Source organism: Pterocles gutturalis, unplaced genomic scaffold (assembly GCF_000699245.1).
Source record: "Pterocles gutturalis isolate BGI_N339 unplaced genomic scaffold, ASM69924v1 scaffold5728, whole genome shotgun sequence".
NCBI classification, from domain to species: Eukaryota; Metazoa; Chordata; class Aves; order Pterocliformes; family Pteroclidae; genus Pterocles; species Pterocles gutturalis.
Window position 1 is genome coordinate 1,081 of NW_010125396.1, and position 15,709 is coordinate 16,789.

The following is a 15,709-nucleotide window of genomic DNA, read 5'->3' on the forward strand; positions in this document are numbered from 1 at the left end:
ACTCCTGAGTTGTGATTAGTAGTGTTTATGAGACTCTAATGCTGTAGTCTTTCAGAAGGCCATAGGTCACTGGTAAGAGCTGTTTATCTGCAAATGAAGGGAAATACTGAAACTGATAAAGTAGTTTGATTTACATGTATGGTGCAGTTGTCAGTCTTCAGCTGGGTAAGGAGTTTTATTTGCAATGACTACCATATAATCAGATAGGATTCTTGTTCATAACTCAGTACCTTCACTTCCAGTATCTGTTACGATTAGAAATCTCTCCTTAACGAAAAGAATGAACTAAAATAGAAAATGTTGTTGGTGTAAAGCAGTTATGACTCCTTGCCTTCTGTTAATGGAAATTAATTTATACATGAGTCTGTAGCAAACTGGTACCTTTAAATTAATAAATAGTCTGGGTTTATTATATTCTCCTGGCTTGTGAGACAGTTGAATAGATGTAGCATTGTTATTGTTCTCTAAATCTAGACAATGTAATAATGACTAGAATTTTGGCTATACATGAAAAACAAGCTAAATAAGGTCTGGTTTCAGATGTGAGTTAACTTTTAATTTGTCTTCATGCTTTTATTTTCTAGGTTTTAAATTGTCAGTTAAAGCATGACATTTAGTTCTTTCTGGTTTTATTTTTAGTAAAGAGCTGAAAATCTGCTGTCACATCTAGCTCTATAAATTTTCTTGCTGTAAGCTTCAGATTTCTCATATATTAGTTTATTGTTTTAAAAAGGCCTTACTGGCTGTCCATTCTCAGTATCTCTTCCAACTGATAAATTCTTCTGGTCGTTTTATATGGGAAAGCTTAAGAAACATTCATTGCCTTTTGTCATTCTGGCTTAAAAGCTACATGAAGGCATTTTAGTCATGTGACGATAACAAGACCTCTAATAAATTGTGTTTTTTTCTCATCTGTGGATTCTTCTTTTAGCACGCTTCACAGGATGGATGTAGGATATCAATAATGGCTAGTAGAGAGAGGTTTCATTTTTTTTTTCTTATGGTGGCAGCTTTGACAAAATTATCTGAAAAGTCCAGGAAAATGGTTTGAAAAAAAAAGCATTATGTATACCTTAATATCTTGTTATTGCTGGTCTGAAATCATGCTAAGAGTTCATTCAGAAAACAGTCAGACTTGCTTCTAACATGTCTTATGGTGTAGTTGTTCTGGTACTTTATTTATGTATTAACTGGAACAAATGTGTTTAGATGAATTATCAGAGAATATGTAATAACTAACTCTTTCTGCAGGAGAATGCATAGCATATACCTTGATAATGATGGGTTTTTATTTTCTCTTTTTCTCTCCTAGAAATGGGTCTGCTTTCAGAAGATGCAATACACTAGATGTGGTGCTTGGAACAGGATTAGTCATGGCATCAGAACTATGCAAAACAATCTCTGAGGCAAAGCTGGAAAGGCACAAGAACTTGTTCTTAAATTACCGAAATCTCCATCACTTTCCTTTGGAGTTACTGAAAGATGAGGGGCTGCAGTACTTGGAGAGACTTTATATGAAAAAAAATTCCCTGACCACATTGGTACGATAACCTCTTTATTGTAATGTTTACTGTCTGTATGTTTAGGAACAGAAAAAGAAAGATAATTTAAAAAATAATAATCTTATAGTAAATCTGATCCTGAGTGATTTCATACATTGTGGAATATGAGTATTTGGTTGTATTATGTTTGAACTTGTGTAGGTAGTGTGGAGTATAATAAATGAAAGTTTATGACATTTTATGGTTACCCTTTCAAAGTTCTCTGAAGATCTCTTGGGGGTTTTCTTGTGAGGTTTGTTGTTTGCGGTTTTTTTTTTTTAACTGCTATAAATTTTGCTCACATCAGTGGTTGGGCCTTTCTCCTGGCAGGTGATACTATGCAAGTCTAGTCTACATTCCTTCATTAGGCTAAACAACTTTTACCTTGGCATGTGCCTTATTTTAAAGGCATCATCGATCCCAGGGACTAATTAAAAGGTTGCTGTTAAGGTGCCTGTGAAAACTGGTGTCTGTGGGCTACTGTTGATAAGGGAGCAAACAGTTAATTTCAGGATTGTGGGATTTTCTGTTGTGTTTGCTTGCTTTGTTGTTTTTCCCTGAACTGAACCCTGGGGTAGTTAAATAACTGTGTGAGACATTCTGAGCTGGTAAGACTCTGTAGAGTCAAAACTTACTGCTGCTCCAAGTAATTAAGGGTGGGTGGTTTTTTTTGTTGTTGTTTTTTTTTCCTCAGACTCTTCCATTATATGATGGGTAAAAAAAATAGCCAGGGCAGAGGAGCTGGAGGGCCTGACTACTTAGAAGTCACCAAAATTATGTTTTTCAGTGCTTCCTAGAAAAAGTCCAGTACTGCAGTTTGAGTAGTGTTTAAAGCCTTGACAATGATGCATTAGAATTCCTTAGTAAAGGTTTCACTTCGTGGGCCTAAAGCTGAAAGCATTCTGAAGATTTTATGCCTTTTCTTCATGTTGGATGAGTCACTTAAGTTTACATGTACTGTAAAGAATTATTTTGGCGCTTTTTGTTTTTGGGCAAGTGTTTTGCTTAATTTAATGGGAGAATAGGATTCATGGTTACAAATTAAAGCTGCTTTAAAAATTATCTGAAGTCTGTAAACAGTTATACTTTGACACTTTGTGAAATTCAGTGATTGTTTAGTGGTGTAAGGCTCATGAAGTTTGCGCTGCTCGAAACATAAAACAGTAGTAAGTTTTCTGCATGTATGTGTTGGAGCCTGGTTTTGTTTTTCTCAAAGCAATTATAAAATAGAAACCAAAACAAAGTCCCACAAGTAAGAGATTAGTTCCATTTTCCTCTCAATATCTGTTAATACTACCAGCTGATGTGTGAGATTGCATAAGAGCAATTACCTGTGGTTACTGTCAACAGGTGTGTCAAATGAGGGAGGCAGCTCTCTCCCAATACTCTTTAATATTGTAATTGAGGCCTGAGATAATAGAACTGAAACACTACTTGGTGTAGATCACACCTAGGCAAAATGACTTGCAAACAGTGTGAAGTAGAGCATTAGGATTCAAAACAATCAGGATAAGGTGCTCATGCTATGACTTGGTAGAATCTCATCCAAGTGCATAGCGCTATACTGGGAACTAAGCAAATAAAATTGGGTCTAATTCACTGAGCATCTGTTCAGCAGAATAGATGTTGGAAGTTGTAGTGGACCAAAATAGATCAAGTTAGCAATGTGTTACAAAAAAGGCAGGTGTCTTTTTGGAACATAGAAAGTTTCACAATCTCCGTTAAAAGCAGAAGGGAAGAATTATTGGATACTGTTAAAGCATAAGCTGGAGCAAAGATTGAGTCTGGGGTTTCACGCTTATGGACAACCTGGGTAAACTGTAAAGAACCTAGAAAGTAGCAACAGGGCATTTTTAGAGAACATGCCCTGTAAGAGAAGGTTGAGAGATTTAGGTTAAGTCCTCTTGCAAAAAGAGAAGACAGAGGAAAAAAAAAATAGAGGAGGAATGGGGAAGAGCAGAAGTCACTGGTATTTTTACAAAGCAGTATTTTAATCTTTTTTTTTTTTTTTTTTTTTTTGGTGATAGGACAAGCAATACTCTCAATTTCAGTAAAGAATTAGTAACTTACATTGGGGGGCGTGGGCGGAGGAAATCTCGTCTGAGGATAGTTGAAAATAGGTTATTGAAGGAAGCTGTATTCCTTTCACTGAGACTTTTTGAAAGAGAAAATACACCAATTTCTTTTGAGGGGTGATCCTATCTGAGAAGAGTGGTTTTAATGTCTCTTTAGCCTTCTGCTACTTTGATTCTATGCCAGATGCTGAGCATTAGCTCATCAATAAATGCTTTAAATTGCCTATGGATTATTAGCAATAATCAAAACTACATCTGCACTGTATTTCTTTTAAAGTAAAGTGGTACTTTCGTCCCACTGATTCGTTCTTTCAGAGTTGTGAAAGAAGTTGACTAAATCAGCCTTTGTTCTTCTTTGCTTTTCTAAAATGACTGTAGTCCTTGACAGATGGCTGCTATGAAGATGTCTGGAATAGTTACACTAACAGAATTTACATATACTTTTCCTAAGAATAATTTTATTTTTGTCTTCATTGTCAAGATGGAAATGGAGGACTATGACATAATGAATGGATCGAGAAGCTGCGTAGCACATCTGTATGCCAGCAGCCAAATTCTCCTCATTTAATGTGTGACTGATCATGTTAGCCCTCCAGTAACCCAATTTTCCCATCTATTAAAAGGAAATACGAGTTTGTCTTGATGGCACTGTCAGAAGCATGATCTAGCCATATCAAAGAACAACTGTTGTTAGTTCACTAACTCAGAATATGGAACGCTGTCCTGTTTGGATAGATCAGCAGGTTCACTTTTTGAAAAATATCTAGTAGGTGTGAGGGTGAGGCAGGCTTCCCTAAACTGGTGGCAGAATTGATGGTTCACTTATCATCGTTTGTTGTCATGTCACCAGCAGAGACTGGAGTTTATATGTCAGCTGAGTTTTGTCTCTCAATTCATGGATCATGAATAGTTTTTTTTAATCTTCATTTCGTTGTCAGATGTTGTATTGAGTGACTTTGTCTCAGACCCATTGTTTTTGTGGTACTCAGTAGCAATTCTGCTTATCTTCTTATAGACTTTCTAAACTGTAAAATTGTGTCTGGCCTGGGTTTAGGTCTTGTGTGGTATGAAGCAGTTACAGCAAGAATAAGAGTCTAACCTTCATGTATAATGTGAAAATACTTTGTGATGCAGGTTAGGCTCCGTATTCTAACAAAGGCTGTAGGACGTTAGTGACTGGGGTTTTTTTCCCCATTCCCACTTCATTTTTAAAATTAAAACTTCTTTTTTATTTTGTGCTTGAGCAGGTTGCAGCATTTGCATGTTTTTCCAGCTTAAGCTTTTGTCTTTGACCAAATAAAATCCTGCGTCGAGAAGGTGGATGTGCTGTAGCAAACCTTCCAGTAGGTGGCAACAATGGATTAGTTATAGACTGTTCCTTGGGTCTTGACGTCAACGGATTCATTTATTGAGCCATCATTTGTTGCTCCATACTTAAAAACTGGTTTTTGTACTCCGATCTAGAATGTGGCGTGTTTGCTACAGAAGAATATTATGACATTACTTTTTTAGGTTAGGGTATTCCTTCATAATACATTTATAACCATAAAGTATTTTAGATAATATTATACCTTAAACTTACATAACAGTTAAATTTGCTAGGGTTTTTTTAACAGGAAATTGACTGTATGACCAAGCTGCTTTTAAAATTAATTTGTTTCTGCATATATGTGTATTGTAAAAACTTTTTTCAATAAAACATGTGTGTGTTAAAAGTAGATTTCTTAAGCAGTAAGACCGTCTTAACTTTGAATAACTTTGAGTATGATTACCGTCGTGACATCTGAAACTTGTGAAGCTGATTTTGTGATGTATGTTCATGGTTATAAATGCCATCAAGAAACAGAATTGCAGCTAGGGATCACTTAGCAGTTAGAAAATGATATGTATGTTAATATGTAAACATGGAAATCTAGTTTGATGGATTCAGCACTTCTGTCTTGGTGGTAATTGATTAAGCTAGACAAAGTTTGTAGGTCATGTCCCAATTCAGCAGCATTACAAAACAAAATACATTATGGTTAGACCTCTTTTATAGTTCTTGTTCTGCTTTAAGACTGTAAAGGCTGCAGCTTCTTAGCAGTCTCTTGGCTTCAACTAACTCAACTATTTTAATATATTTTCAAAAGTAAGGATTTGGTAATCCATCTTTGCAGCCTCAGAAGTCTGACTACCATTTGGTTGAGGACACATTAATGTCACTTCCAGGCTGTAGTTCTTTTTCAGTAATGAATTGCTCACCCTTGATATATCCCAGATTGCACTGATGGAGAACGTGCAGGGATGTGGAAATAGGGTATTGTATACAGCTCCTTGATTTTTCTGTGACTAGCTGCTGACATGTTTTAGGATGGTTATTAAAATGAGTTGGGTACACAATATGTGTGTCTGTTTTTTGCTTTGAAACCTAAAAAATCTCTAACTCTTTTTCAGCCAGAAAACCTTGCACAGAAGCTTCCAAACCTCGTGGAATTGTGAGTTTGTGTAGGAGTTCTAATATATTTTTATTATGCTGATCCATCTTATCTGTAAATTATTCTAGAATGTATTGCTTGCACATAGCCTACCTGTTAAGTGTGAAGGGTTTTCTTGGAGGGCAAGAAATGGTCATTTTCTGTTGGGGTTTTGCCTTCTTTATTTTTCCTAAATGAAGAAATGTATATCCAAATTATTCAGTCCCATGTTAGTATTTTTTAAAAATAATTTCTTGTTTAATGGTATAACAAGAACTGTTGTAATAATGTCTACACTGCTAAGGGAAAAAATACTTACCCCCACGTCTTGTGTAGACTGTTGTCACCCTGAGAAAGCACTGGAACTTCCAAATGCAATGGTCAGATGGTTGTGATAAGAGCCAGAGTAACAGGTTACTGCCTCCACCCATCCCTGGTTGCTCGTTTCCACCCCAGCTACCAGGGGTATTATGGTCTCAGCCTTGCTGATTGTAGTTATAAGTTTTTTTGGAACCAAGTCAGAGATAGTCAAATAGGAGCAGGAAAAAGTAACTACTTAATGATGATAGCTGTAGGCAGAGTAGTTTATCCAATCTTGTCCAAAGAATGGATGTCACATGAAGTGTATTATTTTGGCAATTAATTTTAAGCTGTAAGCCTCTGAGTCAATGTTTTCTTCCCTCCCCTTTTCTTCTTGTAAGGTTATGATTTCCTTGTATGGTAGGATAGGTGGTGGGGGACTTAGAAGGGACAGGCTCTTTTCCCCTTATTACTCATTTAGCTCACTTGCAGTTGAGTAACTGACCATTGATAGTGTTTATTTAATGGAAAGCTCTAAACAGGAGGTGTGTATCTGAATAATCTAATGCATTCAGCTGTCTGATCTTGTCATCTTAATTTGGCCCTTGAAACCACACCCTTCTGGTACATGTGTCCACAGTATAATTGAAGTTTTGTTGGGCACTGCAGTCTCCAACTTGCTTAAGATACAGTCTTGTCTCATCATGCCTGGGTCTTGAGAGTGTGTTTGTGTTCTGGAGCAGTAAAGTAAATATTTTTGTATTTGGTATACTTAGTATTTAATGATTTGCCATGGGGCATCAGTAATCTCCGTGTTATCTGATGGTGTCTTTAGGAAAGCCTGTATAAATTATGGCTTAAAATAATCTCTTACAAACACTGAATTGTACTAGTCAAACCTAATTATTTGGGGTTCAGCAAGCTTAGTTGTACCACCATTATCCCACACATTCTGGTGGTCTAGAGAGAACTGGAGTGGGCCTGTGGTTTGGTAGCTCTAATAGTACAAGTCAATTTTTGATCAGACAGTAAGATGTTTTGTTGATAAGAGAAGAGACCACAAAATAAAGACTTACTAAAGAATAATTTGTTACAGTAGCTTTAAATATTGAAAGACAGACTTAACTGATTTTAGTTTTCCTGAAAGTTACATCCTTAGCAATTTAATGGTATATTTTTAAAAATGTCACTATTGTCTGTGTTTCTTTGTATATTGTGTCCCTCATGCTGGGATACTAGGTGTAGATCCTCATAATACGCATTTTTTTAGCTTGAGTGAAATAGTTCACAAGTGTTTTCAGAACCTGCAGCTGAAGTGAGTAGGAGGATTCTCACCCTGAGGTTTGTATATAAGGAATTCTATAAAGATATCTGCTATCCTTATGTTTGTTACATTTTTAATAAACTTTAAGTATCTGAATTTTTAAAGAGGATGCTCAGATGCTCCATGCAGTTGAATTGTTCATGTCTTTTTTTCTTGTTCTGCCTTTATCTCCCCGAAAGAACAGTCACCTATTGTTGGAAATGCTGTTTGAATAGAATGGAAAAAAAAATGCTGTGCCTGTGATTTCAATGTGTGCCTAAGCGATTAGACATGGAATACTCAGTATTGCTTTCCAATTAGACAATAGTATTTGAAAATTGTTAGTTATTTTCTACAAGACTCATTTGTTCATTTGCAGCAATGTTGGTTGAAATGTGTGAAATCTAAGAATAGTTTTTATGTCACTAGCAGTATTGGAAGTGCCTCCAGCAGAGGGTGCTGAATATTCTTAGTGAGAGATCTGGCCACCCTCAGTAACTACCAAAATGACCGTGTGTGAGATTCATTTTTTTCTCTTGAAAAATGTACTCTAGATTTGAAAAACCCACTTGCAGTGAGTAGATCATGTGCTTGTTTCTTCACTCAGTAGAGGTATAAGAGTTTTATGTGCAGGGAAAAATGTTTATAATTGTATAATTTGTGTAGGTTTGGGCTTTTTTCTTTTCTTGCCCAGCATTTAGTGTGGAATAACCTGGTGATCAAATAATGGTTCATTCTGGTTTTTCTATCTGCTTCATTCTTTTTCCTTTTTGTTTTTCTCTTATGACTATCAAAACTGCAGCCCATTGTGAATGTTTTGTTTTAAATACTTGTATGTTATTCTCTTTTATTTTTGTTAATCATTGAATAGTCTAAGTGAAACTTAAGTACCTCTTAGTTGCCAGTTTATACAGTTTCCACAGCTTTTGTGGCCATAGAGAGGAATGGCTTTGAGGGTGCTCTTTCAGTCTGAAATTGGATATTTTGCAAACTGATTATGTAGCAGAAGTCCTTGAGGGTAACAGGTGGTGTCCTCTGCTTTTTTCTCCTCCCCCCAGGTACCTTCATTCAAATAACATAGTTGTTGTACCTGAAGGTAAGTAATCTACCAGCTCACAATAAGTGTCAGGAATCATAAAATATTCATTTTTTCTTCTTTGAAAAGGTCTATTTTTCCTTTATTGTCCCATAAAACATTAAAGATTTTCATACAAAATATACCAGTGTAGCTCTTAGGACAACCAAGGATATTATCGACTATGTTAAATTCTTTTAATGAAGTCTCAAATCCATCTAGATGCTGTTTGCTTCAGTTATAATTGCAGAAGGTGAAAAGGCTAAATGGCTCAGCTCTTAGTCGATAATATCCTTGGTTGTCCTATGTTAAATTCTTTTAATGAAGTCTCAAATCCATCTAGATGCTGTTTGCTTCAGTTATAATTGCAGAAGGTGAAAAGGCTAAATGGCTCTCATCTACAGAAACAAAAATCTGGAGTGTCTTCTGCTTTCAGACAGTTAGCACACAGAATACTCTGCCGGCTTAGATCATGACAGATTTGAAACTTAAAGTATCAAGAGCTTGTATGAGTTTTTGTTCCTTGTCTTAATTGTAGAGTTACGTGCCCAACTTCAGCAAAGTACTGTAGACTCTTTCTGAATATATAAATTGGCTAGACCCAAAGCAAAGGAATGGAAAAAGTTATTTCAGCTCAGAATCGTCTGAGGAGAATCTAGAGATGGGAGTATTCTGTACATGACTTTTTTTTCCCCCTCCCTGTCTCACTGCCAGCAGAACTGTTTGTTAGATAAGCATTTCCACAAGCTATGTCATTCAGTTGTGAGACTGGCTTTAATACGTCAAAATCTGCTCAGACATAGGTGTTAGGTACTGTGGTTTTTTATCCTCTCATAGTCCTATTAAGATTTTAACATTACTGTTGGGTCACATTCATGTTTTAATCTGTTCTCTCACAAGCCATTGGCTCCCTCGTTAAACTGCAGTTTCTGGACCTAAGTGATAATGCCCTCGAAATTGTGTGTCCAGAGATTGGCCGCCTGAGATCTTTACGTCATCTTCGCTTGGCTAACAACCAGCTGAAATATTTACCTGCGGGTAAGTACAAATGCACAAGGGATTACAGCAATGACAAATTCCATTTGAACTTAATTACACAGTCATCTGCTCTAGGTTTATTTGGATCCTACAGTTGAAGCATGGTAAAACTTGCATTTAAAGACTAGGCGGTGATTGCCATTGTGGCTTTTTTCGGACTACAGAGTATGTTTAGTACAATACGTGCACTATATGTACTTAAGGTAAAGAAAAGTCCTGAAAAATGCTTCCGAAGTGGGAAAAAAAATATCTGTCTTTGCCACTATATGAAGAAAATAGTGAACTTCCTTGAAAAGACACAAAATGACAACGACAACTGTCATAATGATAAAATTGTTTCTTCTAATTTTCCTGAATATAAAGGATTCCAATCCTTCCTTTCTTTCTTTTCCTCCAACAGCCCCATTCTTGTGTTTTCTGAAAAGACCCGTGTCTAGTAGGTTTGCCTGTGGCAGTTCTACCTCATTGTGACAGTAAATAACAAATGTTTGTCTTGCTAGTTTATAATAAAAAAGCAAAATTTATTCAAAGTAAATGTGACACAAAGTCAGAAAAAGTTGGCCATAGGCAGATTTTGAATGATTTTTTTTTTTGCTTTCTAAGTTCTTTGATAAGCAGACATAACTGATTATTCTTCTTCTGTCACCCTCATATCTGTGCAGAGAAGATGGTGGTTATTTTAAAATATTTTTTATTTTTTCACCTTTCTCTGGTGTATTTGTATTTTTCTGAACTGCAGAGATGATGAAATCCAAGGCCAGCATTTCAAAGAATGGGTCTACCTTAATCTAACAGGATTAGCTTTTGGCTCTAATTTTAACTAACCTGTCAATGTGACCTTCATATGTTTGTAAATTCACATTGCTTATTCTCAAGAAATATATTGCAATTGCTTTCTGAAATTTTGGGTGCAGAAATCTAGCTGTCCTTTCCTTGTACATTTTTTAGGCATAATAAGTTTAATAAGAACAAGTCAATGGATGATTATGATTAGAAAGAAAAAAATCTAGATGGCAGTGTAAATGCTCTGGAATGAAATTAGATAAACCTGTTAAACATTATGACCCAAGGCCAATAAAATTTCCATCAATTTTTGGATGTCCTACATTCAAAAGAAAGGAGTGACTTGAGTGTGCTTTATGTTCCTCAAAGATAATTTACCTTGTGGTGCTGTGCCATGAAAGAAAGAATTGTTCAAAGAAAAAGTGACACATTTTCTGCAGGACTTCACACACAAACTTAAAAAGGTTCCGTAAAAGACTTTCAAAAGGATGATTTACATTACTGAAGAGTTGATTTTGAGTCTACCACATTTGATTAGGAACTGGTATCAGCTGCATAGGCATGCTGCATTTCATTTCTCCTGAAGTTTACAAAATTAGGTACTGAGCGTTGTCCCTAAGTGCGTTTAGTTTTGTGTGCTTAGAAATAATGTTACTGTTGCCTACTTTTGAATTGGAGAATCCAGTGGTGTCTGGTCTCTTTTTTTTTTTTCTGGTTATGTACCATCGGTTTATACACATGCCATTACTGCTATCGTTACTAATCCTGTCTGTTCAGATGCTGTCACTATCAACATGAGTGGATGTCATACAGCTTGAGTGTTATCAGTCTGAGCAAGATTAGTCTTTTACTTACACTGGAGAGTTTGCCCACTAGAGAGTTAATCTACTGCACTGAGTGGTTCCTAAACATAACACTTCCTGAAGAGGGCTTCCAAGCATGTTTTCGTAGTTTTCCTTTGTAAAATTCTGAAGATTTTGAGTATGACTTTATAACAAAGTATTTGAGTTTGAAAATAACGTTTGTGTTCAACAATTAAAAATATAGAGCAAAATAGTTAAGTTTTGATGAATTGTTTTATCCTCAATTATATCGATAGCATGAATCTTCATCATAGTGTTAAATAGTGTTCTGTCAGGAAAGCTAGTAAAATTAATAACGTTAACTAGGATGAGATGTGATTTCACAGGAGTACATGATTTTACTGTATGTTAACCACTTTCTTTACTGTTGACACAGCATTGCAATGCATTGTTAGGGAAGGACAACTCTTAATTGCTCTTAATTCATAATAAGTAGCCATTTAAGATATAATTTAGCTCCTACTAGTGCAGCTTGTGCAGAATTTAAAGATCAGTATTAAAAACTGGCTTTCAGGTATAGGTGATAATCACTTACAGAAGTAACCTTTCAAAACTCGTGACCATAATTTTCTTCCAGATTTAGTCCTGCACATATCCCCCAAATGGTAGTGAATTGTTTATCACAGCAGAGGATCCAGTTAGGAAAGGCTGATCAGTATTCCCCTTGTGTAACCAGATAGTCCAACGTGCAGCATAATGATGTCATCACATAAAAAGCTTACTTTAGAGTTGTTGCCCTGTCATTTCTCTTGTCTCTCCCTTCCCAGTGTCTGGTGTTATAAATAGCCTCAGGTTGTGTTGAAACTGCATGGGTATCTGGGTGAATACTCTTAGTAATGTCCTTAATCACTTGCTAAAAAATCTCTTCATTATAACTGCAGAACAGTTGGATGGTAAATGTTTGTGGGTGTTCAGGCACTTTTTTAAATTGTGTTTTGAATTTTGAGAATGATTCTCTGTTGTGTCTTCCTTAATTGTGATTAAGAACTGAGAGAAACAATGCAATTAATAGCATATGTTGATTCATTATCTGTTTTTAATGTTTCAGTTCCACAATTGTGCCCTTGACGTTCATTTTTAGTATTTAAAATTTGCCTTGCAGAAATCTAGCATAATTCTAATTTTAAAACAATTGAAATATTATGCACAATAAAGCCCTATAAAGATTTATGTCTTCAATCTGATTGTAGATGTTCTTCAGACTCTAATAAAGGCTGAGCCTCTGCTGTAGTTTACCTTCAAAGTGATAGGCAACATTTTAGCCTCTAAGTATCTGTTTTCATAAAACTTGTGAGAATTTAATAGCAAAGACCTGTCTTGTTCTCTCAGGTTTGGTCCTGATTGACCAACTGGTTTTAAAAAGCTACTTTGAGGGAGGAGGTGGGGGAGAATGATGAAAATACATGCAGACAGCATGAATACATAATCCTTAGTTTACTGATGAGGGGGGAAAAGGGCATTAAGTGAAGCATGGAAACTGTGTTCCTTGGAAGTCAGAAAACACTTTCTATGCTGTGGCACTCTTGTAGTGTAAATCATAATCCTACCTTTGTCCTTGGCAAACACTACCGAATCAGTGTCACCCGTGGATAAGACCTTGTACTTTGGCCTCGGGCACCTTGTTTGATTGTGCACTGCCGCTGAAACAATGGGGCTTCCATTATGGAGCATTAAAGTGTTGTGAGAATTGTTGAAAGATGACTAGGCTGAACTTGATGAGAGGCAAAGGGAAAAATTTGTCCAGAATAAGCATGTTGAAATTGAAATATAATATCAAATGTTTGGAAGAAAATGCTTTAAGTTCTCTTGAAGTCATGTTTTGAATATACTTTGCATAAGGTTAATAAGTGGACCAGCTTCTGCCTAATGCAGAGTAATCAGTATCTAGATTCTGTGGTAATCAAAATCACTAACTGAGAGACTCTGTCATTGAGAGGAGAGCTGATTAAAAGAGTTGCAGAGAAGTAAGAAGATGAGATTTCATATTGTAAAGTTATCTTGAGCTTTTTTTTTCATTGAAATGCACAAATTCTTTTTTGTTCTGCAAACTGTAAATATTGTAGCTTTTGCCTTTAACAATTCCTTGGTTCCTTTATTTGGCTCTGGTATATGTGATTCATGAACATGAAGAAAAGTTTTGTGATGTTTTCTGCTATTTAACTGTAGCTCTTAAATAATCTAAATTCTTGAGGGCTGTTTGGAAATATGTAAGGCCAGAGATTTTATTTGAAAAAAATCTTAGTTGCAGCATAGACAAAAGATGTTTATTTCATATTATAGATTTAGTTCATGTATAGCTTGACTTAGAGTTGACATTACGTTTTCATAGTAGCTTAATTTTTTTTAGAAATTCATCTCTATGCACTTATGCATTTATATTTAGAAAGATATCTTTGTCTCACTTTAATTTAGAATTGTAGAGTTAGTCTGATATGAATGTGTCAGAAATAAATTTTCTGAATATTCTCTTATGAATGACTAATTAGAAAGTTCCCCTTTGTTTCTGATGTTTATTATGCATATGATATTTCAACTTCTTTTATTCTTTTGCAAAAAAAATCCAGTGAGATGTACTGAAAAAATTATTGTTCAGGAGTCCCAAAGCCAAGGTTATATCTCAGTTTTGCTGTGTTACCATTTAGATTTAATTTGAGTTTAGCCTTGGAAACTTTTAATGTGATGTGGTGGCTCTTCAGGTTTATATTTTGATTTTGTAGTTAGTGAATGCGTGTTTGGACAACAGATGACATTAAAGAGGGTGGGTTATACTCAAAGTTGGATGCGAGTTTCATAGTTGACAAGGATTAAATTTCTTTATTGCATGTTACTTGAGAAATACTTCTCCTTAGAAATGGCAAGTTGTAGCATCTTGTTCTAAGATTTAATTAAAAATGAGGTTATGTTTACTTAGCACATGTTGGAGTTAATTATAGATTTACTAAAATGAAAAGCTTAATGTTTTGCCAAGTCAAGAGCAAAAGCTAAGTAATTAAACAAAGAATAGGGTATGGTTTATGATCCCAGCCCATAATTTGGCAAAGTTCCTTTTAAGAAGGGAAAAAAAAAATATCAGTAGTTGTCTTTGCATGGGCTAGATCAAGTTTTCCTTTGTGTTTGTTGTCAGGGAACTTTAAGAACCAAGAGTTGAGCGCATTGATCAAGCAAAAAAAAAAATGCAATCAAATAATACCGAACTTCATGTAAACTGTGCGATGCTCTTTCTTTGATCCATAAAGTGTCCATAAAGGGGACACAGATCTGTTCAAGAGTCAAAGGCAGGTTTAGCAGATGCCCTTTCTTCCCTGTATAAGGAAATGTGTGGCTTCCATTTCAAACTGACATTTCTGTTGCATCCACTTGTTGCCATTTTACTTCGTTTAGGTAGAATCGAGAGGAAAATGTTTTCATCTACCTTTGGTGTTTATAAAGTGCAAACTGCAACAATATTTAGGGGAGGTTAGTAGCACATATACTCTTCATTGCATTTCTGTTCAAATCCTTTTCCTTTTCAAGGCAAATTGTTTTAGAAATATAGTCAGTTTAAGCCTCATTAAAATACATTTGTAGGCTTATAAAACTTCATCTTCAAAGCATTTGAGAAAGATCTTGTGAAGCTGATAAGGGAGTGTTATCCTCATTTTACAGAATGGAAAAAAGTGTTTTTAACAGAAGGGATTTGCTCCAGGCCACAGCAGGAGTCAGTGTTAGCCAGAAATAGAACTTGGGTGTTCCCATTCCATTTGTTGAGACCACACCTTTTTGAGGTTGATCATATTTAATATTGGGGAGGATTGAGTCTTTCCACCCGTTATTAGGAAATTAATAATTATCTCTCTATAATTAATAACCCTCTAAGTTAATGGGAAATCAATGGTGGTAAAAGCAGTGAGGTTTTGTAACTGAAATAGCTTGTCCTTGCAGAAGGCTGGAAGAGTTCCTGAACATGTATTTTGAAAAATGTAACTCACGGATAAATACTAGATTATTTTCCCTGGCCTAGGTAGCTTGAGTGGTAATGACAAGAAGGGTTCAATTGTTATTAAAATTATGAATCAAACTAACTTTTGATTACTACTTTGTCTATTTATAAAGTAACCCTTGGAATGGTGACTGATTATTGCTAAGTCTGTTTTGCTTAGGAATTTGCTAATTGAGGGCAAGAGAAACTTTGAGACATGAAAACTGCATATTCATTTATCTCCCTGTTTAAGTTGCTATTAAGTACAATATCTTTATTTACTATTCATACCAGTATTTCACTGGTAAAGACTTCTTGAA

The 15,709-nt window shown here is 35.5% G+C and overlaps 1 protein-coding gene across 1 annotated transcript in view; it reads left to right on the forward strand.

The window, feature by feature from the left end:
* Positions 1-1,318: 1,318 nt before the first annotated feature.
* The window catches only part of LRRC28 (leucine rich repeat containing 28), a 47,516-nt gene continuing 33,125 nt past the window's right edge, over positions 1,319-15,709 (forward strand). The window contains exons 1-4 of the mRNA XM_010078538.1: positions 1,319-1,541; positions 6,050-6,090; positions 8,731-8,768; positions 9,648-9,785. Of these exons, the coding sequence (XP_010076840.1) occupies positions 1,374-1,541; positions 6,050-6,090; positions 8,731-8,768; positions 9,648-9,785 (385 nt within the window). The 5' untranslated portion in view covers positions 1,319-1,373. The remainder of the gene's footprint in view (positions 1,542-6,049; positions 6,091-8,730; positions 8,769-9,647; positions 9,786-15,709) is intronic.